General features: G+C 37.4%; 1 protein-coding gene across 11 annotated transcripts in view; it reads left to right on the forward strand.

The window, feature by feature from the left end:
- Window positions 1-315: 315 nt before the first annotated feature.
- YAF2 (YY1 associated factor 2) overlaps window positions 316-25,528 on the forward strand; it is a 77,199-nt gene continuing 51,986 nt past the window's right edge. For 5 of the 11 annotated variants that reach the window (XR_008419701.1, XR_008419700.1, XR_008419703.1 and 2 more), the window contains exons 1-5: window positions 316-500; window positions 936-1,061; window positions 2,747-3,124; window positions 24,503-24,574; window positions 24,668-24,767. Coding sequence is in view for 3 of the 11 variants with exons in the window: in XM_019452470.2 (XP_019308015.1) it covers window positions 475-500; window positions 936-1,061; window positions 24,503-24,574 (224 nt within the window). In the remaining 8 variants the exon portion in view is untranslated. Of the gene's footprint in view, window positions 501-935; window positions 1,062-2,746; window positions 3,125-24,441; window positions 24,575-24,667; window positions 24,768-25,528 lie in introns of those variants that run through there. The other 6 variants (XR_002080820.2, XR_008419704.1, XR_002080822.2 and 3 more) reach the window with 6 other exon arrangements.

Here is a 25,528-nt window from a genome sequence, read left to right on the forward strand (position 1 = left end):
TGACCTCCCAACGCCGGCTCCACCCGGGAGCACACGTCCCGCGGGATGACTGAGCATCCCCCAGTCAGAGTGGCCCTGCAGCGCGTGGCAGCCACCAACAGCCAAGGATGCGGAAGGGAAGCGCGAAGAGCGGAGAGGCGGCGGCGCCCGAGGCTGCAGCGCCCGAGGCTGCAGCGACCACCCCCACGCCGCCCGCCCGCGAACTCGCCGCGGGTGCTGGGCCGCGCTGGCCGCGTTTGAAGTCTCCGGCGCCGCTGCTGGTTGGCCGGCTCGGGTCACGTGCACCCAGGCAGGAGTTTCCCCGACAGCTGGAGGCTGCGTGGGATCCGGCGGCGGCTCCGGAGCTCGGCGGTGCGGCCTTCCCCGCCCCCTCTTCCCTCCTCCCCCGCCCGCTTCCGCCCGGCTTATTATCCTCCTTATTGACAAACAGAGCGGCCGCGGCGGCGACTCTCCGCGTGCATCTGTAGCCAAGCCATGGGAGACAAGAAGAGCCCCACCAGGTAACAGCGCCCGGGCCCCCGGGCCCGGACTGTGCAGGCGGCGGGGCCCTCGCGGCGGGCTTCGGGCGGCCGTCTCGCTCGCCGCCCGGGCAGCGGGGCCAGAACGGGGGCGGCGCTGGCGCCGCTGCTGCGCGAGCACTGCCGCGTGAGGGGCCGGCGCCGGCCGCCCCACAATGGAGCCGCGATGGCGGCGGCCGGAGCGGCAGCCCGGGGTGTCAGAGAGGCGGCGGCGACGACGACTGCGGCCGCGCCCGCGCCCTCCCCCTTCCTGACTCCCCTCCCACTCCTAGCTGGAGCGCGGCGCGCCGGGGGCCCGCGGGGCGGGGGTCGCGGAATTGGGGCGGGGGGCGGGGCGGGGGCGGCCGCGGGGCCCGGGCGCCGGGCGCGGCCTGCTGGTGACCCCGCGCCGCGTCGTGTCCGGGTTGTGTCCTGCAGGCCGAAGCGGCAGCCGAAGCCGTCCTCGGATGAGGGTTACTGGGACTGTAGCGTCTGCACCTTCCGGAACAGCGCCGAGGCCTTCAAGTGCATGATGTGCGATGTGCGGAAGGGCACCTCCACCCGGTGAGTCCCGGGCCTGCCCCGCGCGCCGTGGGGCGCCCGGGTTGCGGCGCAGAGGACGCCCCTGCGGCTGCCGCCCCCTCCCGTGACACTCGCAGACCCCGCGGGAGCAGGCGAGACTGAGGTGGTGGCCGCTATAGGAATTGGGTCAGATTGATTGCGACCCTTGCTATGGTTTGCGGTGAGGGGTAATTGAAGAGGCTGTAACGTTATATGCTGCCAAGAGAGAATAAATTATTTAAGGGAGGCATTAGCAACTGCGATTTAATTCGTATCGCTGGGTGTAATGCCCCCCCCCCCCCCCCCCCCCCCCCCCCCCCTCCTCCGCCTATACTCCTGCCCGCCCCCCCCCCCCCCCCCCCCCCCCCCGCCTAGTCTGGGTATATTAATGTTGGCTGCATTGTTGTGTTAGTGTGTTGGAATCAAAGAAAAGCCATGAAATCCTCTGTAGGAGCAAAAGATGGAATTTAATTTCATTCCTCAAAAAAAAAAAAGTATCTGATTATAGAATACACAATAGGTTAAACTTCCTTTTTTATTTAGAGTCTGGAAAGGTTAGATCAAGGTTTTGTTTAGTATGTTTATTCTAATTCTCTAATATTTTATAAATAGTTGGAGGTGAGCCCAGTCACAGGGACACATTTTTACTGAAAGTATCTGAATATTTTTAGTTTGATTAAATGGCAATCTATTAGACTCTACAAATGAGATAAAATGATCTCTGCCTATTTTCAGTCTTTATTTTATTGTAGTCTTACAGTATAATAACTCAGTCTTTCAAAAAACCACTTAAGTGAATTAAGTGGATAAAGAAAGTCATACAGGAAATTCAAAGTCTGACATTGTTGATCTGCCAACACTTTAGAGTTCCTTTGCCTTTGTAGCAAGATAGTCTTTGAATTTATTATAATCATGTGAGTTATAGCCTAATATTTAGATATCATGTATTTTGATGTTACAAAGTCTGTTAGAAACTAAATTATCACAAGAGTATAAGTATACTAATGTGATATACTGTTGTTTTAAAGAAGACCTCTATAGTGACATTAGATTTATGTATTCTGTAGAAGTTAAATTTCTGAAAATTAGATACTAGATTTTTGAATGCCATTTATAACAACTTACTAAAATTTTAAAATGTAGAGACAGAGATAGTTGGCAATAACTTAAAAGTTTATGATTTGCTTTGTGAAGCTAGTTGCTTCTGACATGTCTTTCTGTGAATCATAATATGTGTTTTGTATATTGTCATTTACATTGGATAAAATGTGTTGAGCATTTTTCATGATATCCTTTAAAAAGCAAACTTTCAAACATCTAAATTTAAGGGGATATAACAGACCATTCTGAAAAGTAAAAAAGCACTTATTTGCTAAAGTAAATGTGGCAACAGTTTTTGGACCCGTGATTTAAGTATTTGAAAAGCAGAGTATCTTTATGTCTTTTATCAGGTTGGATTTGGTTTAGAATATATATTTGTATATCTGTGTTAATGCTTTGTACTTCTTAAAACACTCAAGCAGTTTTTAGAAAATGTGGTTTTTGGAGGCAGGAACTTTAAAGTGGAGACATTTGTTATAATCTTAATCTCTGGTACGATATTGTTGCTTTTTGTTGTTCCCTTTCTATTTTCTTGTAGCCATTAGAAAAAATACTGAAACTAGAAGAGCCTATATGTTTATTTGCAGGGACAGCAAGGAAGGGGGGAAGCTGTTGTCCTACTCCACAGCCAGTCTTGGGGTTAGAGGAACCCTGAGAAATAGAGTAGGTGGTGGCAGCTCAGAAGAGAAGAAACAGGCTGAATACCTGGCACCTGGAAGAAGAAGGAATATAGTGCACAGGGGAGTTGGCCCAGGACAGAGAAGTGGGCCTAGTTTAAAAGAGGTTTGAGGCCCACAAGGGGGCCCCTGATATTTTTTACCAGTACATCTGAGCTCTTGTAGATCCAATTTTTAGTGGTGGAAACATTACTTGAGGAGGACTCAGAGAAGCATTGTCATTTGGATTGAAACTGAAGAGGCTCTGGGCAACTCACCAGAAGTCTAAGGGACACTCTGTTCCTAAAAGTAAGTGTTCTACACTACGACCCTCTCAGCTTCTTCCTTCCTCTCTCTGAATTGTATCTTCTCTTTTGATTTTGGCCCTAAATTAAATCTAAGAGCTCTAATTTCTCTGTTACCTGTTATTTTCCAACCACTTTCTGAAATTCAGAGTGGAATCCCTGTTTGGATAGAACAGTGGAACAGGGAATTGTTAATAGGGTAGATATTGATTGCACCACAAAATACTTCCCTCTCTGGTAATGTTAGAAAAACAGGATTAAAGGGTTGCAGAACACTAGAGAGAAGCAGAAGTTTCAGGAGTTGGAAGAAATAATTCTCTACAACTGACATGTTAATTAGCACTTAGGGTAATTTCAGGGGTAAGGTTGGCGATTATCAAAGCAGGGACTGGATAGCAGCAGAGCTGAAAATGCAGTTTGCTAATGACTTGTCTGCGTGACTGACCTACGGGACTTGAATTGCTTGGGTCAGACTGACCTTTGAACTGATTCTGTCTCGAAGTCGCCAAATGTGAGGCCAAGTCTAAGGCATTCCAGACATTTGAAGTCTTTTTTTTTTAAACCTCCAGAGAAGGCGGAGCCCATGGTCTCCCTCCAGAGTCTTTACTGACAATTTTATCTTTTAAGATTCTGAGTTCAAATCTTTTATATTTCAACAGAAGACCCATTTTCTTTGGCTATATCCTTGGTAGGTCATGTTTTTCTGCAGAATAACTATGCAGTGAAATGAGGTTATAATCATAGTAGTATTTTAAAATGAAACATATGAAGTAGCTTTAGTTCCTAAATTTTGATCAGTTATAGCCTTTAAATTTATGCCATTTCTGTGTTTGGATTTCGGTTTTGTGCTTGCTGACCTTAATTAGTTTAAGTTTGATAAATCTCTTTTTTTATCCAGAATCTAAATAACTGGATAGTTCAAGCACTTGAAGTTTTCTGCATTGTACTTTTGTGAGAGAAGCAGTGATAAATGTCAAACTGACAGGAAACATTTAAAAAAGAAAAAGTTGTGGTGACAAATTACTGTGAAAGGCACTAAACAGTCTCCTTCATCTTTATATCTTCATCAAGTACTTATAAGGCAATAAGTGTCTCACATATAAACCTAAGAAACTTTAAGAAATTAAGAACCAATCTAAAGCATCAGAGAAAGTGAAATATTTAGTATAGTGTGTGAAGGGTAGTGCAGTCAGTGTATGATGATTGAATTAGAGTAGTATCTTCTTGCCACTTCATATAGGAATGGAAATTACTGCCTAACTCAGGTGGCACATACTAAAAAATGAGAATGATAGAGCTATTTGTTTTGATTTTGAAGTGTGACCTAAATGAAAGCATATAAAACACCCAAGTCCATAGCAAACTTTTAGGTAGAATTTAAAGTATAACAGGTAATGTTATATTTTCTCAGGATAAGTTGTAATAGCTCTCTTAACGTTTTTGAGAGATGTTATTTTATGGAACAATGAAAAAGATTTTAGAAGAAAGAGTTATACTAGGTTTCTGGTGAACTGTGTTCTTAACTCATTTCAACTACTTTGACGTTCAGCAGTGTTTACTGAGTGTCTCGTTTTATACAAGGGCTGCGCTAGGTATTTCTGAACACCGTAATATGGTCAGGATCTGACTGTTGTTAAAAAGATTAATTATTTCAGCTTCTATAAAATGGAAGTAAATTGCTATGATTTATATTCTGAAGAAATCTAAAATAAACCCCAATTATCTGATAAAAATCTTTTCAGTATTGTTGTCATATTTGCTTTCTGTCTTCTAATTTGAAATTTGTCACAGATTCTACTACTCTTGGTGTAGGAATGGGAGAAAAAAATTGAGGACCATAAAAGTCAGTTCATTTTTCAGAAATTCAGAGTTCCCAAGCCTCCCTACCTGTCTGAGGAGCCTTTCCAGCTACCACTGAGTTCTTGTTCAGAGAGACTCCTTATTCTAGGAGGTTGGTTGGTTGGTTTTCCTCCTTATATCTTGGGTTAGAGTACTCAAGGGGCTTCATTGTTTACAAGGAAATTTTTTTTTTTTTTTAACGTTTATTTATTTTTGGGACAGAGAGAGACAGAGCATGAACGGGGGAGGGGCAGAGAGAGAGAGGGAGACACAGAATCAGAAACAGGCTCCAGGCTCCAAGCCATCAGCCCAGAGCCCGACGCGGGGCTCGAACTCGCGGACCGCGAGATCGTGACCTGAGCCGAAGTCGGACGCTCAACTGACTGAGCCACCCAGGCGCCCCTACAAGGAAATTCTTAAAGTGATTAGTGTTTGGATAATTTAGAGTAGTGGTTTTCAGAGTGTGATCTGAATAACCCTGGGGGGGTCCCTGAGACCCTTTAAGGGACTCTGTGAGGTCCAAACTATTTTCACAGTCATATTAAGATGTTATTTGTCTTTTTTGCTGTATTAACCTTTGCGGTGGTGGTACAGAGGCAAGGATGGGTAAAACTGCTGGACTCTTAGCATGAATCAAAGCAGTGGCACCAAGTTGCTATCTGTATTCATCGTAATATTCACTACCATGCGTGTGAAGTAAAAACAATGCCAGTTTCACTTAAGCATATATTCCCTTGATGAAGCAGTAAAAGTTATGAATTTTAGGAAGTCTCATGTCTTTTTTAACGTATTTGATGAACTGGGAAGTAAAGTAAAGCCCTTCTGGTGCATACTTAGAGTACATTGGTTGATTCAAGGGGAAGCATTTGTGTAGTTATTTAATTTGCAAGCAGAACTAGCTGCTTTTTTCATGGAGGATCGTTTTTACTTGAAAGAATGCTTGGCAAACTGTGGTTATTCAGACTTGGATATGTAGCATCTATTTTCTCAAAAATGAACACAGTGAGTTTGTCACTTCAAGGAAGACAATTGATAGTGTTTGTTGCCAATGATAAAAATTGAGCTTTCAAGTGAAAATTAGAATTTTTGAAAACATGTAACCACTGTTGATCCCAGTACTTTAAGGATGAAATCAGGTGGTGATACTAATGAATGTAACTTCTGATAATTTATCATGAAATTTGTTGATGTTTGGAAGATCTGTGTAAGTCAGTGAACTAGTATATTCAGATAACCAATGTGTGATGTTACAAAACCATGCATAGATAATCCATTTAAAGTACAAAAGAAACCAATGGATTTTAAAGGACTACTCTGAAAAGTTTGTTGATAAAGTTTTAGATATCACATGCAACTAACCTTTGAGAAATAACTACTTGTGTTTTTATGTAGTATCAAAGAAGAATATCTATAATTATCTGAAAAGGCTATTAATATTAAACTACTCCTCCCTTTTCAACTATATATTTGTGGGAGTCCAGATTTCCTTTATATTCTTGAACTAAACCAACATACTGCAACAAATTGAATGCAGAAGTAGATATGACGATCCAGATGTCTTCTGTTAAGCCAGATATTAGAGGTTTTGCAAAAATAGCAAGTGCTACTCTTCACACAAAATTACTTTTGATTTGAAAAATACAGGTTTTAAAAGTATTTATATGAAAATGTGATCTGCTTTATTTTTTAAATGAACTAACATACATTTAAATTTTAGCTGTTTTTATTTCTAATATAGCAATTTATTTCTTGCTAGGTAAGACTTACATAAACAAAAGCTCTTTTAACTTTGAGAGGATAAGAGAGCCAGAGACCAAAAAGTTTATGAACTGCTGGTGTAAGGTTTTACTAGCATGGGTTTCCACATCCCACAGATTTACTTCAGCAGGCATTCTTTTCCTTTCATTTATCCTTTGTTGAGTAAGATCTCTCTGATAACCTAGTGACCTACTTGTTAAACTCAGTGGCCTAATCTTTTCTTTCCATGTCACCTCCATAGTATTTGATGTTGGTAGCCTTTTTTTTTTTAATTGAAATTCTCCCTTTTTGATGTCTCTAACACATTTTTTCTCTGGTTTTTCTTGTACATCTTTGAAATCAATTTCTGCCTACTGAAACCTGGCTTCTTCTCTATATACTTTACTTTGTATGTGGCATGCTCTTTCTGGAATCTAAGCCAGAAACTATCATTGTCTCAACTTTGATCTAACTCTTCGTCGTTCCTCATGTCCAGTCTTTGAATTGTCTCTAAAATCTGTCCTTTTTCCAGTTTATGTCACTATAGTTTAGAAGCCCATGTCTTTTCTCTCATGAATTATGACAAATTGGTCTGTTCTCCCTAATGCTGCTAACATTATTTCAGTATGTTTTTTAAAACATAAAAATTAAGACCTCTCCAGTGAATAAAGTCCTGTTTATTGAATAAAGGTTGAGCTCCCGAGCATGGTATACAAGATTGTAATATCTGTCATTGATTTGCCTTTCTAGCTTCATTTCCTGCTGCGTATCCCAACCAATCTTACGCTGCATCAGCACTTAAGTATTTTCATCAGATGGTGCTTCTTAAAAGAAACCCTCTGGGAGAAATCCTCTGGGATTATAACCTCCTCATCCCAACTATTTTATTGTTCAGTCTATCTATGTAAATGCATATGTAATTATCTCTAGAAAATCATCATATTGTGGTAGTATTGTCTACGTGTTTATCTACCCTTCTGGGCAGTCGTACCCTTTGTTGTATCCTCCAAAGCCAGTAAAGTATTTGGAACATTTTAGGCATTTAAACTTTTTCAGCTAACATTCCTTTAAATTTTATTATTGCTGTTTAACAACTGGAATCACTTTTCCAATAACTTTTTAAAAAATTTAAGTTTTTTTATTTTGGAGAGAGAGAGAGAGAGAGAGAAAGAGAAAGAGAGAGAGAAAGAGAACGAGAAAGAGAAAGAATCCCAAGCAGGCTCCTCAGTACAGGCCTGTTGCAGGGCTCAATCTCATGACCATGAGATCAGGACCTGAGCCGATACAAGAGTTGGATGCTTAATTGACTGAGCCACCCAGGTGCCCTTAATAACTTTTTTTTAAGTTTCTTTTTTTTATTTTAAGTAACTTCTACACCCAAACATGGGGCTTGACCTAGAGATCAAGAGTCGTATGTAGAACAAGTGTGCATTCAGGGGAGGGGCAGAGAGAGAGGGAGAGAGAAAGAATCCCAAGCAGGCTTGGCACTGTCAGCACAGAGTCTGACGTGGGGGGTTCAAACTCATGAACCGTGAGATCATGACCTGAGCTAAAGTCAGACGCTTAACTGACTGAGCCACCCAGGCATCCCATCCCCCAAAACTTCTAAGCCTATGCTTGTAAAAATATTATCAGACTATTTTGTCCATAATTTGTAGGTACATATTTTAGCATTAATTTTTAAAAATTTTTTCACAGTTTTGTTTTGTATTTTGAAGCTGTTACTTGATTAAAAGCACAGTTATTACAGTTAGATTAGTAACTGAGATAAGTGACCCCTGAGTCTTCGTACCTTTCTTTGTCTTTAAACACGGAAATAATATTTTTATAATATAGTAATGTTATAACAAACTATGTAGTTATTTTGAAAATTAAGAACATAAAGAATTTTGTGCATCTCACATTTTTTATTATGTTTGTTCTTGTCTTATACTTAAAAACATGTATGTGTACAAGTAAAATTATAATTTGCCCCTCAATTTTGAAACATTTTTAGCTTTATCATTTTTAATTGACATGTAACAATATATTAGTTTCATATTTCAAGAATGATAATGTACCTTATATTATACCTTGGTGTTTTTACAGTACAACTTTGGAGGGTTGTTTGTTATCTCACTACCACTTATTTAGGTCTTGTTATTCAGATTATTGAAATTTGCATGGTATAACTAAAAATGAGAATTACTTCTTTTTAAAAAAAAATTTTTTTTTTTTTTAACATTTATTTGTTTTTGAAAGAGAGAGACAGAGCGTGAGCAGGAGAGGGGCAGAGAGAGAGGGAGACACAGAATCTGAAGCAGGCTCCAGGCTCTGAGCTGTCAGCACAGAGCCTGACGCCGGGCTCGAACTCACAGACTCAGAGATTATGACCTGAGCTGAAGTTGGACACTTAACTGACTGAGCCACCCAGGCGCCCCAAATGAGAATTATTTCTTGACTAAAGTAAACTAAAATCAAGAAAAGGTACAGCATATAATGAAATATATTTAAGTTCTCTTTTGAGTGTTTTTTAAAGTTAGTTGACATTGAGGGTCTATCAAAAACTAGAATATACTAAACATAGATTTGTGGTATTTGAGATTGTTTAATTGAAAAATAGTTTAGAATTCAGATTTTGCATTTATTTGAATTTACTGGTACAATTAATGGAACAAATTAAATTTAATTATAATTAATATGGAGCTAATTTTTAATTTATGGTTGAGATAGTATTGTTTTGTCTATGAACTTGTTACTTTAAAGATAGATCAATTATATACATTATTAGACACCTATACAACTATAGAAATTAGGCAGACATTAAAGAAATAATGGAATTTTCCCTCATCTTGTGCTTCCAGTTGTCTATTTCCAGTTGTTCGGAGTCAGACTAACAGGGGTAGTTGCTGATATTTTTCTACAATTCTGTTATCATTTCGCCTACCTGGTTAACTGCTTATTCTTCCAAACCTAGTTTGTGTATCTGTTGGCTGTGACATTCTCCTTGACCAATCTCAAACATGCCTGCCTTCGTGTGTCTTTTGTGCATACCTCTGATTGTGATCTTCATCTAGCTTCAGCATTTCCTCATAAATCCGGGGTTGATTTGTGTCTTTTTCATGAAGCTGAGTATTCTTTCTCAGAGGATGAATTCTCCAGAGGATGAATAACTGGTTAAAGTCGTGAGAGTAGCTGTTTTCTGGTTTTAGAATCTAAATAGTGCCTCAGTTTGTGATGCTTACCTTTGTTATATCATTTAGCATATGGTAATTCTGCTACCTGTATGCATTTACTCTCTTGTTATCAAGAAACTCCCTTGAGTTTCTTAAGGGAAATGGGAGCTTTTCATTACCTTTTTCAAAGATGCTTGACAAAGTGCCTGGGAAGTAATGGGTGTCCAATGAAAGTTTGTTGAAAGAGGAATATACGTATTAGAAAGGAAAAGTTATTGGTTTGTTTTTTTTAAACTCTATAAGCTTTGAAGAAGTTGGAATTTTGATACAGGTTGTAGAAGTCATTATTTGGAGAAGAACCCACATGTGTACATGTTTGAAGTATCAGAAATAAATGGTAGTGAACAAAATTCTAGAATTCGGTATATGCTTAATGAACACATACCATATGCCAGGAATTATGCTAGAACTGTAGAATTATAGATGAGACCCAATTCCAGCCTGTGAGGGTTTGAATTCTAGCAAAGATAGATAAATGATATTTGCTAATGAGTAAACAGAAGAAGGAATGTACAATTAATTTTCCAGTATAGTCCTACTTTTTGGAGAAGTCCTATGCTCAAATCAAGAATGAAATCAGTTATTGGTGTAGTCATTGCTAGTTAAGCACTTTTGGTAAAGTGTGTTCTAACATCATGACCAATTTCCAGTTTGGTTAGTTTTCTCAAGAAATTTCAGCCAAATGAAACTGCCATGTCACTGCTAAGTAAAACCCTCCCCTTTTCTCTGTGTATATGTCTATGTGTATGCGTGTATAAATAATGTATATTTTTAAAAGAAACTGCTGTTTTTCAGACGATAGTTGTTATATAATTGAAGTAAGGTTTCAGAGGACTAAAATTATTTGCCTTTGAGAAGTTTACATAGGATGGTACAGATTATTAAATTTATATATATTTAAAAATCCCAGAAACAATTTTTTTGAGAATAAAATAATTTTATAATGGGACTACATTACTGAATTTAACATCTGTTTCTTCAACTATATTACTGATTATATTGGCAGTGATCTTCAGTATGCTACTTGGGTATTTTTTTTTTTTTTAAAGCATTGTTGAGAAGATTAAATGAGTAAATTTTTGTAAAGCCTTATCACAGTGGCTTACACATAGTAAATGATCATTGAATGGTAGCCATTACTGTTAAAGTATATGTTTGAAATAATATTTATAACATACTGCTACAAAATTAATTTTGTTATTATTGGTGGTTTCAGTAAAAGCAGTATCTTTGAATTATTTATCATTCATATACTAATTTTCTGTGTTCAGAATGCTTTCCTATATATCTTTACATTTGTTCATCAAACCACCCTACATGAGGAGGGCAAGATGGTCATCCAATCACAGATTTAGTGTTAGAGCCTAGATTGAAATCCAGGTTGACTGCTGGTTGATCTTTTCATTCTTTTGTCTCTGATAGAGAAGTTTATAAAACTGTACTATTTGAGTGAAAGATTTCTTTGCTTATTCTTCTTTTCTTCTGAGGTGTTAGAGAGCCAGTATATTTTGGTAGAAAGATTAGCATTTTGTGGGATATCAAGTTTTCATTCAAGGATTTAATGAAACAGGTGTTTGAGATTTTCTTAAGACACATTTTCCTTTATCTTTGATAGTTTGTAATTTTAGGGTATTGCAAGTATGTAAAATACATTGTGATTTGATTTAACGAATATTTACTAAATATCTACAATGCTTTGTTTATTGGCTTTCATGCATGTTAAAATCTCTACCTTTTGTTATATGATCTGTGATTGATAATCTGTTTCAGAAGATTGAGTAGACACTCCATTTTGCAGTATTGTTTATTATGGGAAATTACAGAATTACCTGGAATTTTAGAGTTGGAAGGAACCTTTCAAGAGCTTCCATGAGGTTTAGTAATTTCCTGAGACTGGCGAGTTTTTATTACTTGAGACCTTGATAATAGAGGGATAAGATTGTCTTCGTAGGAAAGGTCTTAAGAGGTTTGGGGTAGAAATATTGGTATTAAAACTTTCAAAATAGGTTGAGGCCACCATTGTTTGCAAATCCTTCTTGTTTGGGATTTTCAGCTCAGTTCTTGTTGCTATACTGAGAACTGCCAGGTAAAACAGAGCAATCTGCTAGGTGAGATCTTTTCTATGTGTTGGAACTCATGGCTCTAGCCTAGTATCCTCCTGACAGGTAAGAAAACAGGCCTGGAAAGATTGTGACTTGTTTAAAGTCAGTAGCTGGTTCATGTAATGTCAGATTCAGATACTTGGATTTCCAGTCCCTTTTATTACCTTGCTGTGGTAACATTTAAATTTGCTACCGAGTAACTTCTTAAGGATTTCTTCTTGTAAATTTGGTATACATAGATCTAGCGCTGTACATCTTGATAATTGCTAACATTAAACCTACTACTTATAACTAATATAAGAATTTTTTTAATTAAGTAATTTTTTTTGATGTTTGTTTTTGAAGGAGAGAGAGACAGAGCGTGAGGGGATAGGGACAGAGAGAGAGAGGGAGACACAGAATCCAAAGCCGACTCCAGGCTCTGAGCTGTCAGCACAGAACCTAATGCGGGGCTTGAACCTTGTAAACCACGAGATCATGACCTGAGCCGAAGCTGGAGGCCTAACCAACTGAGCCACCGAGGCACCCCACTAATATAAGAATTTATGTTAAAACTGGGCTAGCAGTGTAATGCATGAAGAACAAAATGACAGTCAATTATTTCCCCCATGTTAACTCTAACTAATATTTTTGACATGTAATTGTTAACACACTTCATATTGATATATTTTTTAATATTTGTTTATTTTGAGAAAGAGAGAGTGTAAGCAAGGGAGGGACAGAGAGAGAGGGGGAGAGAGAATCCCAAGCAGTCCCTCCACTGTCAGTTCAGCGCCAGATGTGTGGCTTGAACTCCAAACCTTGAGATCATGACCTGAGCTGAAATTAAGAGTTGGACGCTTAACCAACTGAGCCACCTAGCTGCCCCTTGATATCTCTTATAGTAACATTTTTTTGTGCTTTATATTCTGACTTTGATATCATAATATTTCTTAGAGGAAAAATCCCAGTAAATATTATTTCCCTTTTTGGGGGGGACACAAATATTAAGAATCATTAATAGTATAATTAATAACCAATTTGTATGTGTGTATATTACTATATGTGTATGATAAAAAGTTTATGCAGCTCACTGGTAATTTTTAGACATGAGTTAAACCACTTCATTTTTACATGTTTTGTGGTCCAGTCAGGGTTCGTTTGCACGCTATCATACTTTATAGGATGATCTGGTACGATCAACTTAACAAAAGCAGCAGGTAGGTAATATTAGATGCCAAAGAAGTATTTGTTTAAGAAGTAGAACTCTAAGGGGATGCCTGGGTGGCTCAGTTGGGTAAGTGGTCGACTCTTGATTTCAGCTCAGGTCATGATCTCAGTTTGTGAGATCTAGCCCCAAGTGGGACTCAGCACTGTCAAGGCAGAGCATACTTGGGATTTGCTCTCTGCCCCTCTCCTGCTCATGCTCTCTCTCTCTCTCCCTCTCCTTCTTGCTCTGTCTCAAGATAGATAAATATACTTTAAAAAAAAAAAAGTAGAGCTCTAGGTATATTGACAGAGAAGGCAAAATTGTTTTGGTCTTCTTTGATCTTTTTCCATCCTTTTTTGCTGTTTATCTTTGATCTCCCCAGGACCCAAAGTCTCTTAATACTCATTTCTAGCTTGCTTTTTTTCCTTTTCCCCTAGCTTGCCTTCTTTCTCATCCTTTATTTTCTTCACTCCACCAGCAGTTCTTCCTTTACTAGAAAATCTTATTGTTTTGTCTGTTCTGTAAATCTAAATAAAGTAATTGTGAATAAATATCCTGAGCATGGCGGGGGTGGGGGGGGTGGGCAGAGTTAGTTTTTTCTTAAGGAAGTAATTGGTGATAAAAATATTACATGTTCATGGAAGATACTAAAGAAATAAAAAGAGGAAAATAGGAATGCTCATCACAACATCTCTCCAGCCAGAGATCGCTGTTTCTAACGTGTGTTTCCTTTCTGTTTTTTACAAGTGGATATTAGCATTTAAAAGGGGGAAGTTGAGGTGTCTCTCTCTGGAAGAATGGGAGAAAGGAGGAGATTTCTAAATCAGGGGTGTTTCTCTGACTTCACAAGACAGCTCTCATCTTGCCTTCTCTCTGTACTCCAGTAGGCCTCACAAACACTGGTGGTAGGGAATGCTTTTGAAAACAAGCCAAGAAAGTTGGGAAAATACTGTGTATCATTATCTTCTTAGAGTTTAATAAATTGAAAGTCCTGAGAATCCTCCAAAAGAATTTGTTTTAGCTTATATAGTTGTGCAGTTCTCAGTTTTACCTGAGTGGATTTTGTTTTATTTTTTCTCTATTATAATACAGAACTCGTTGGGACATTCTGTTCTGTAGGCCCTTGCTATTGAAATGTGGTCCAAAGACCAGTGGCAGAGACACTTCCTGGGAACTTGTTAGAAATGCAGAATCTCTAGGCTTCTGGCTGGCTCAGTTGGAGGAACCTGGGACTCTTGATCTCGCTTGTGAGGTCAAGCCCCATGCTGGGTGTAGGGATGACTTAATCAATAAAACTTAAAAAAAAAAATGCAGAATCTCTAGTCCCACCGAGGATTTACTGAGTCATAATCTGCATTTTATAGATTATTCATATGCACATTAAAATTCAAGAAGCACTGCTCTGTTTTTTTTCAAGATAAGACAGTGAGGTGGGCAAGGCTCTGAGGTATTCATTCTACTTGAACTGCTTTTTCCAAAGGGCTTTCCCCTTTCTTTTGGGGGTGCATGTGTGTGTGAGGCAGCATTGCATGTACGAGTGTGTATATGAGCAGGCATTTGTGTACAACATTTGAGCGTGGGTATGTCTCTGTTAATGGTGCCCTCTCTGGCCAACACTTCCCTCATGAATTCTTATGTCAAAAAATGCCGCCTCTGTTAACACATCCTCCCTCTTATTCCTGTTTCTGATATCTGTACACAGCCATACATTCCTTCACCCATACAGCTCACTCAGAGCTGGCTTTGGGAAACCTGTGAGAGAGCAAGTTGCAGGGAATAAGGGAGTAAGAAAATGTTTTTGCTGGTTAGAATCAAGTAACAGGTTTGTTGGGGTAGAAATGAGCTAGCCTTCCCTCAGAAGAACACAGGGGTTTTGAATTGTGTTGGTTGGAGCCCTGAAATCTCATGAAATTATCTCAGTGACTGCCAGCAGGAACAACCAAGTGGGGCTCCATGCTCCCACACTCCACTTCAGCTATGTCATCTATGCTCTTATATACTTTATTCACTAGGGTTTCTTTTAATTTATTTCCTGAAGCTGCTTTGCTATTGGAACAGTTTTTTTTTGAAACCACTGCCCTGTTCCTTCCATTTAGCTTTCCACCACTTAAATTTGTCTGTTCAGCGTAGGCTGGGTTAATTGTGACTGGACTTCTTAGCCACACGTTTCAAAAGCAAGAGCTAATAATGAATTCTGTGTAGTGATGCATAGATTAAAAAGTTTGTTCCTTGAAAAGCCTTTTCTTCCTCCCTCCTTCCCTTTATCTTTCCTTTCTTCTCACCCATCTTGTTAGACACTTTGCTCTTTTTAAAAAATTTTAAGATTTTTAAAGTTTTTTTATGTTTATCCATTTATTTTTGAAAGAGAGAGAGAGAGGCAGAGAGAGATGAAGAGAGGGAATCCTAAGTAGGCTCCGCACTGTCAGTGCAGAGCCTGACATGGGGCTCAATGTGGGGCTCAAACCCATGAACCATGAGATCATGACCTGAGCCGAAGTCGGACGTTTAACTGACTGAGCCACCCAGGTGCCCCCTTTCCTCTGTTTTCAAAGACCAAGGCTGGTAAAACCTAGAGCTATATAATCATTAATTAGTTGAGTGATAACCAGTATAATTTATAGACAAGAAATATATTAAATTCATCATGTCATCAAATTATAGTTTTTGGTGACATGGATAAGGCTATTCCATTATCTATATGAATGTGGTTATCACATTTGGGTAGTATTCCCTCGCCAATTTTCCATAAACTTAATGCCTCTGATCACATGGCATTTTTCTGTAATATTCCTTGGTAATTGACAGTTTAATTGTGATCTTTCCATATTCCACTTGTGTAGGACTTCATTATACATATTTTTGGTGCAGGAAAATTTATCTAGTTTTATTTTTTTGCCTACATGTTATTTTATTTTATTATTCTAAAAAATACTTATTTTGAGAAAGAGCGTGTACGCATGTGGGAGGGATGGAGAGAGAGAAGGAGAATCCCAGGCAGGCTCCATGCTGTAGCACAGAGTCCAATGTGGAGCTCCATCCCACAACGATGGTGAGATCATGACCTGAGCCGAATCTAGAGTTGGATGCTTAAGTGACTGAGCCGCCCAGGCGCTCCTACATGTTTGTTTTAAATTTTTAGGCGTATTCAGTATAATGGAAAGCAAAAAAAAAAAATTTTTTTTTTCAGTATTTCAGAGTTCCCTACAGTAGTTCCCTGTAGTATAGTGATGAAGAGTTTGGACTCTGGAGCTTGATTGTTTCGGCTTAAATATTGATCTCACCACTTACTAGCTGTGTGACCTTGTGAAAGTTAATCAACTTTTGAGTCTCAGTTTTTACATTTATAAAATGGACTTGATAATAACACCTACCTCACAGAGTTGTTGTGAGGATTAAATGAGATAAGTCTTGCAAAATACTTGACAGTACCTGGCATATAGTAAGTCCTCAGAAAATGTTAGCTAAAACCATCAAATACATGAGTGGTGATATAATACTTGATATCCGTTAGGGGTGTAACAGTCCCTATCGTCAAGCATGTGGGTTCAAATGTGGTAGCTGACAAAACCAGAACATAAGAATAAGGGTCTTCTACTAAAGGATAACATTTCCACAAATTATTTCAGGGATAATTTTACAATTTCATGTACCTGCCCTTTCCCCGTCCCTCCCTCTTCTCTTTCCTCTCTTCCCCTCCTTGCGTGCTGTTGGGGGTGGGGTGTGTCCCCTGGTAACCAGATGTGACTTGTCACATAAACATTTGGGGATTACCAGTGAAAGTTTTAACTTCTAAAAAGCACTTTGTTAGTGTAATAGTGGTAAGCAGTATTTATAGACTTAAGAGTTGAACAGTTAAAAACATTTTTTACTGTTTGCCATAGTTAAAAAGTAAGTCTGTTTTCAGGGTTGGATTGTCAGAAAGCATGGTCATGATCTTTTTTAGGCCACTCTGTCATCTTGTATATTATGTTGTTTTTTCTGCCTCATACTGTTCCATCCTCCAAAATTTTCTTTTTTGGTCTTTATGTTTGCTCAAGCATCATCTCTCAAGAAGCATATCTTTATCTCTAGGCCAGAATGAATGTCCTTTGAATTATTCTTGAAGCATTCTATCCAAAAATCTGGTGGTTGTAATTACATAGTGTATTGAAATCATTTTGTTTCTGTTTCTTTCTCCTTCCTAGGAGAAATCACTGTAATCGCTTTACCATTTGTCCTGGAATCCTATTTCAGCTTAAATCCCCACCTTGCCATTTACAGCCATATAACCATACAGCTTTATGGTGATGATTCAATGTGATAAATGATCTAAGGAACTTAGCATAGCTCTTAGTTAATTAATTATGATGATAATTATAAATAGTAATAAAAATTCCCAGTGCCTGTCACTGTGTCTTGCATAGATATTGGTAATGCTTAACTGCAAAGACTCTTTATCATGTATCTGATTGCTGCTTTAAGCTGTTTTCCATTTCTTGTTTTTTAAGCGATGTTTATATAATGTTTCATTTTATCAGTCTGAGTTGGATGTATTATGTTTAATTATGCCCGTTTAACCAAAGTTACCTTCATGTGCAGCTTTTTCAGCAGTTTAAAAATGTTTTCTTTTGCCATCAGTATAATGTATACTTTAAACCACAACTAATAGCATTTTATTTTGTCATAATGTCATGCTTGTTTGTTAAATCTGAACTAGAGGCAGGGAAACCATTTAGTGGAAGCCATTACAATAGGTCTAGGCAAGATACAGTAGTGGCCAGAACAAGGATAATGTCAGTGGGAGACAGAAATGAATGGATTCTAGATACATTTAGGAGCAAATTGATAGGACTTGATGGATGGCTGGAGGTGGTTATGGGAGATAGGAAGTTGGGTTATAGAGAGGGAAGAATCAAGGATGAATCCCAGGATTCTGGCTCAGGTAAGCAGCTGGATAAATGTGCTTTACACTGACAAAGGGAACAGGAAGAGGGACAGTTTTGGGGAAAGGTAGTAGTTCACTTTTAGATTTGTTGAATTTCAGGTATCTGAGGGAAATCTGAGAGGGGAGATCTGTGAGGCAGTTGGATATGTGAGGCGTGGGCTTACAAAGGAGGACAGGGCTATGAATATATACTTGATAGTCATCAGCATACATGATTGAGTTGAAGTTATGGAAGTAGGTAAGACAGATCAGGGAGTGAATAGACTGCATAGCATGAGAAAAGAGAACCCAGGAAACATTACGACCTTTTTGTGTCCACCAAGATGAAGAAATGGAGGAGAAAGAGAAATAGGCAGTAAGAAACTGGCAGAATGTAATGTTACAGAAACTGGGAAGAGATTGTTTTCAAAACGAGGGGATGTAGTGAGCCATGTCAAATGGCTGTTCTTCAGATAGAATCTTAATTTTTCTCTTGCATTCTGTGTAATGTTTATTTTAACGACTGTTAAAATTTATATTTTAGGTTATAACAAGATAATCCTGCAAAGTGCTTGTACTAAGCTTTTCATGGTAGTTACAGTAGTTCTAAATTGTATCTACAGGTTAAATAAAGGAAGTTAATATTTGTAGGTCAGGAGATGAGTAAAATTATGTTAGTAACTAACTTTCTCAAGAATGCTCTAATTATCCAGTAAAATCTATCATTAAGCCTGTACTTTTACAGGTAGCTCCTGATTGTACCTATAACAGTTAATAGAATTAATATAAAAAATTGGGTCCACCTTGGTATCAAGAATTTTTTTAAGTGGTAAGTAAATGTAATAGTATAATTGTGGGGGAGCGTGTATGGTTTGAGTAATCCTTTTTGTTGTTTTTAGAAGGAATGAATCATAGCAATCTTTATTGATCATCTAACCAGGCAAATCACAGCACTTTTCATAAAACTGTTTGGTTCATAAAGTAATAGGCATCTGTGGAGTAAATTGGATTTGATGTGATTCATGATTCAGATGTTATGACTGCTGAATAACAAAGTTATTATTTAGAATATGGGCAGTAGTTTGAAAACTGTCAGTGTTAACTTCAGACTATATTGGAATTTGTTAGAAAAATTTGCCATTGTTTTATAAAATCAGATTATACAGAAAATATGCACTTACACATTTTAGAGATGGTTATTAAGAATTGATTTGGAAACTAATGCAGGGCTTAGAGTCTGGTCAGGTTAATTTTAATATCAAAAGTTGAGAAAAAGGACATAATTACAGTAAAAGTTAGACTTCATTTTCATGCTGGCATAATTGTTAGCATTGAGAGTACCATTAGCTGTTATTTTTGTATGTTAACTTGGATACTAACTATAGTTGGTGAATAAAGGATTACATATGATGCACCTGACGTTTTGGACTAGGATCAGGAAAATGTTTCCTTGTACTAGAAGCTATAAAGAGTAGATGATATTGACTGTCTATGGAAGTATCCCATTTTAAGATATGGCTTATAAAATGTGGTGCATAATTAAGGGACCTGGGGCATCTGTTAAATTAGGAAGATCACAATATTGTTGAAGATTAATTAATATGATTAAGGTATTAGGAAGAATGAGTAGAATATAAAATGTTGTGAAAGAAAAACTACACAGCATTATGTCACTGGACAATTGGTTAATATTTAGCATAGTAGAAGAGGTGGTAGGAAGTGAGGGATGCTATTTGACAGCCAGTAGAGTAATATTTTATTCTGGGGGTTGAGGTAACGTAGACTTCTTTATATCTAAATTAATTAGTTCTTAACATCATTCAGTAAAAAAAAAAAAAAGCTTGCAGACACAGCAACCAGTTTCAGGGCTGCTGTGCACTTAGACAAATTGTAATTTTGTATAACAAATTACCTCAAAATTTACTGTCTGAAAATAATAAACATTTATTACCTTATCCTCCTTTCTGAGTCAAGAATTTAGAAGCAGCTTATCAGGTGATTTGGGCTGCTCAGGGTCTCAGGCTCAAATGAGGGAGGATCCACTTTCAGGTTCACTCGTGTGGTTGTCAGGAGGCCTTAGAATACCTGCTACCAAGTACTCACATGGCTGTCGACAGGCCTCAGGACTCTGGCTGTTGGCCAGAGACATCAGTTTCTTGGCCACATGGGCCCCTCCATGGGGCTGCTCACCATATGGCACCTTGTTTACTCCAAAACAAGGTATCAGAGAGAGCCCCCAAAAGAAGCCAGTCTTTTTATAACCTAATATTGGGAGTGATATCCCATTACTTCTGCCACATTCTCTTCCTGAGAAATCAGTCACTAAATCCAGCCTATATTCTGGGGGAGGAAATTACAGAAGGGCTTGCATACCAAGAGGTTGGTTGGATCATTGTGGGCAGTCTTAGAGGTTACCCACCACGCTATCCTTTAAAGTTTAAACTTTTTGTTGTTGTTGCAGAATTCTTTCTTGGAAGGAAAAGATGGGGGGAAATTCAAAATATAAGATAAATAAATGAGAAATTCTTTTGTCCAAAGCAGGGGTTCTGCTACCATCCTTCCCCTTTAGCTTCCAAACAATTTGAATATTAGTATTTTCACCATCAAATGTCAGTCAATAACATGAATATATGCTGTTTTTCTCATGTTTTCGTTTTAGAATTTGTCAACAGTTGTAAAATTCTAGCTTATAAAAATCAGGTATTGGGACATGGAAAACAATTTGTATAAATGTTTCTGGCAACTTGTAAAGTTGAGTAACTTCCTTTACTAAAGTAAATCTAATGTAAAGCCTGGTTTTATATTATTAGCAGATATAGTTTTTAAGTTAATCTGATAATGATAGTGATTTATTTACTAATTGCTGCCTGGAATCTTTTATTAACTATTTCCAAATTATATGCCTTTTTAAAAAATCGCAAGTGTATAGTGGTATTTGGAATTGAGTTTTGATATTAACATGTTCTTACAGCTTTTATGTTGTAATTGGTGATTCCTAATCAGTAACATCAATTACTTATTTTCTTTATCTTGCAGTATAAACAATCTAGTTCAGGGGCGCCTGCGTGGCTCAGTCAGTTAAGTGTCCGACTTTGGCTCGGGTCATGATCTCATGGTGTGTGAGTTTGAGCCCCGCGTTGGGCTCTTTGCTGATAGCTCAGAGCCTGGAGCCTGCTTCAGATTCTGTGGCTTCTTCTCTTTCTCTCTCTCATTCTCTATCTCTCAAAAATAAACATTAAAAAATATATATAGTTTCAAAATAATAGTACCGAAATTATTATAAACAAATCTCTAAGTTTAGAATTTCTTTATGTAGTTCTTTTATGTAGTTTTCTTATGTAGACTATATCCCTCTAAAAGTGTATAAAATCACTTGAAAACCATTTCTGGATGATTATGTCAACAGTTTGATGTATATAGTTAGATTCTGGGCATTGGGTCTAAAGCTTTATTTACATTAACTTAATTCCCAATACTGTCCCGTGAACTAGGTTTTGTTGTTATCCTTATTTTACAGATGAGTAGAGTTCTTGCCATTTTGATTTTAAGTTAATTATATTAATGAGAAAATAGTATTGTTTTTGTTTCTCTGTGGATTAGTGGGAAATGGTGGATTAAATGAGGGAAAGGAACAAATAACATATAGTGGTATGTTAACTAACTTGGATATAAACTAAAAAAAATAAAAATGAAAGTTAAAAACTGAGGAAAAGGAAATTTTGATTAGGAAATGGGTGGTATTTATAATTTGGGGACCCTGAGGAGAGTGTATCATGGACTGAAAAGGGAGAAAAGTCATAATGGACTCAATTCAAATATAAACACATATGCCCCATTGTTTGTTTACATATGAAACATCAGTAGTGTCATTTAAATATGCATGAATATGTGTATAATGTTAAATTTCATTATGCTGTTATAGGATTCCAAGTCCAGGATTTATGGTGAATAACTTCCCACAACCATAATAATTTCCATAAGAATTTTAAATCTTAATTGAAAATTAGAAAATAAGGTACATGGAATCATCAAAACTAGTTGTAATTTAAATTGCTTCTAGCTAAAATATAATGTCCGAACCAGGGGTAGTAGTGGAAGTGAAAGTTAGCTACCACGTTTTTTTCTAAGCAGTTTTTTCACAAGTTTAGATTGATTTTATGGAATAGATTTTTCATTACCGAAATACTTGATTTGATTCTTAATTACTAAGGAGTACCTTTTTGTGAATGAGTGTTGTAATTATTAGGGCTTACACAAGATAGTTTTAAATAGAGCATCCTAATTTCTGGAAGTACTTTTCTAAGCTATTCTGATAAAATCTGTCTTAGTTGAGGTAATGGCATGATAACAACAAATAGCTTTCAGTGCTGGTCTCTAAGTGACCCTTTTGGTTACTTTAAAATATTTTCAAGATATTTTAATTATCTTAAATTAGTTTAAAAATGCAGTTGGTTCTATTTTAAATTCATGAGTCTAAATTTGTTATAAATAAAAACTGGGAATTATTATTTAGTTCTTAGTGATACTTTTTATCCTAGATGATGCCAAAAGTTTGAAATGTTTGGATTATTGCACCTGTATTTACTTTATTAATCCAAACATGTAGGACCTTTATGCCAGGTACTCTTCAGGTACTAGAAGTTAACTAGGAATCTGGAAAACTTAACTAGAGGACCCTTTTGATATTTATCTCTGTATTACAGTTAGAAATGGAGGTCTGTAGTGCCCTGTTTGTATGAATGGGTCATTTAAAAACAAATGCATTAAACTATTTTTTAAAACCCAGATTTACTTTAAAAAGTATATAATTTATATACAAGACAATTTATATCTTCAAATTAAGTAACAATCTAGCAAAAATCTTGACGTGTGCTGTCGACTTAATACCAAATGCAAACATTCCATCATAACAAGAGTGAAATGTAAGATTTTCATGAGAATTACGTGTTCAACTTATTTTTGTTGAATGATGAATTTATACACCATTTTATCCTATTTTATTTTAAAAATATTTTTATTTTATTTTGTTATGGGGGGGGGGCGGGCAAAGGGAGAGGGGGATAGAGAATCCCAAGCAGGCTCCATGCCCAGTGCAGAGCCTGATATGGGGCTCCATCTCACGACCATGAGATCATGACCTGAGCTGAAATCAAGAGTTGGATGCTTAACCACTGAGCCACCCAGGCGCCTCTTAATCCTATTCACTTTTAAAACAGAGAAAAACTATGCATTATCTTTGTTTCTATAGAATTAGGAAACATAAAAACTTTGTTTCTTGAGGGCAGAAGATGATTATTTAGCAGCATAATGGTAAGAGGGAGGAGTATTACTGAAATATATCTCTATCTTCAACAGAAACTAGTCTTTACCTGATTAATATGTATTGAATTAAAGGTAATAGTATGTTTTCATGTGAACTTCAAAATAAAGTTCTGTTGAGAAGACCTTTTTTTAGAAGTCAGTTTTTTGTTGGTTTTTGTTTTTAATGACAGGACCATTTTTAGACAATTATTTTAAAAGTATAACAGTTAAAACTATGATTTCTGGGGCTCCTGGGCAGCTCAGTCGGTTAAGCGTCCGACTTCGGCTCAGGTCACGATCTCACGGTCTGTGGGTTCGAGCCCCGCGTCGGGCTCTGGGCTGATGATGGCCCAGAGCCTGGAGCCTGCTTCCGATTCTGTGTCTCCCTCTCTCTCTGACCCTCCCCCGTTCATGCTCTGTCTCTCTCTGTCTCAAAAATAAATAAACGTTAAAAAAATTAAAAAAAAAAAAACAACAACTATGATTTCTACTTTGTGCACATATTTAAATTAAAATCAGCATTCTTATCAGTGGTCTGGCATACTTCTATATGTGTGTGTGGCTGGTTTCTTATTGGTGGTAAGTGGCTATTTTAAAGACTTAGTGAGAAAAAGGAATTTTATTGATGCTTTTTATCTGAAGTCTTACAGATTGTAGTTCACTGTGGCTGCTACACCAAAATTCGGTGAAGGTTAATGACAATGACTAGTTAAGAAATGGCAGATTTTGATCAACTAATTATACTTTTACTAATATTAAAGAGTGACGGTGTTGTTTCAGTGAAATGGAATAGTCTGATAGCTGATATTTTTGTATATTAAGATATAGCTGCCATTATAATGGGAATTTAAAAATGAAACCATTCAAATCGTATTTTCTTTTCTTTCTCTTTCTGATAATGCCAGGAATGCGTTTTGTTTCTGTGTTTATTTTGGTGCATTCATATACAGTTACCTGGTAAATTTACACTCCTTTCCCCTGTAGTTCTATGGGTATTAATAATCTCAAATAAAATTAATCTTCTTATTCTGATAGAGAAGAAAAAGCTGGATCACTTACCAGTAACTGGAGTTCTCCTATTGGGTAATCTCCACAGATCCACATTCTTTGAAGCTATTGTGAATGCCTCGAGGACCAAGGAACCGTTGAAATTTCCAATTTCAGGAAGGTAAGCAAGTGCACTGAAGCATGTCTCTAGCATCTCCCAAATCCCCTCCCCCCAACTTTCTTACATATACATCTGTACTGCATGCCCCCTCAGTTCCAGTGGATGCCCATCAGGAAGATTCTCATGCTGGACAGAAGGGCAAGAGAGGTGGATCTGTGAGGGAAAAGACCCAATAGGATAACTCAAGTTACTGGTGAGTAATCTAGTTTTTGCAAATTTGAGATTTTTTTTCTCACATTTCTTCTCTTTAGAAGGAATTTAATTACCAAGAGGAAAGTTGTTTGAGATAGCTTCTTTTTGTAAATTTGATGTAGATTTGTGGAATTTATTATATGAGTTATAAATACCTAGTTCTTGATGGGCGTATGAATAAGTGTGACGTTAAATTTAAAGAGTATCATTTACATAATAGTTGTTTTTTTATAAAAATTATGTGTCTATTATCTTTTGGTAAATAGTGTAATACTTCTAAAGCAATTTAAGGAAGCTGTGTGTTGAATTATTTTATAAATTCCTTTATTTGTGATGTTGCATTTATATGAAGTAAATACTTATACTGTAAAAGTTATGCTTATGCCAAATTTGGCCAAATTCTTTTGGCATAGTACTGAGCAGCAAAAGTAATTTTATGTTAATTATGTAGCATTTCTTACTGACATAGTTTTCAGTGTACCTTTTAACTTCATTGTAGGTATATTTGGAAAATAATTCAGGGTGTGTTCAGCTCTGTTTACTACTTCCTTGTTCATAATAGATGGCCTTATTGATGTGATGGGTGGCCCAGTTGGTTCACTGTGGACTCTCAGATTCCATAGGTATCAGACAGTTTATTGCACTGGTATGTAAATGTTAGAATTGGACAGAATACCTTCTCATTTCTCTCATTCTGTATTGTTACCAGGTTGTCTTTTTTAAAAGGGCACTTTTAACACATAAAGAGCCTGTAGTGGTGCT

The sequence above is a fragment of the Panthera pardus genome, unplaced genomic scaffold (genome assembly GCF_024362965.1).
Source record: "Panthera pardus isolate Hobbes unplaced genomic scaffold, ASM2436296v1 HiC_scaffold_6, whole genome shotgun sequence".
Classification (NCBI taxonomy): domain Eukaryota; kingdom Metazoa; phylum Chordata; class Mammalia; order Carnivora; family Felidae; genus Panthera; species Panthera pardus.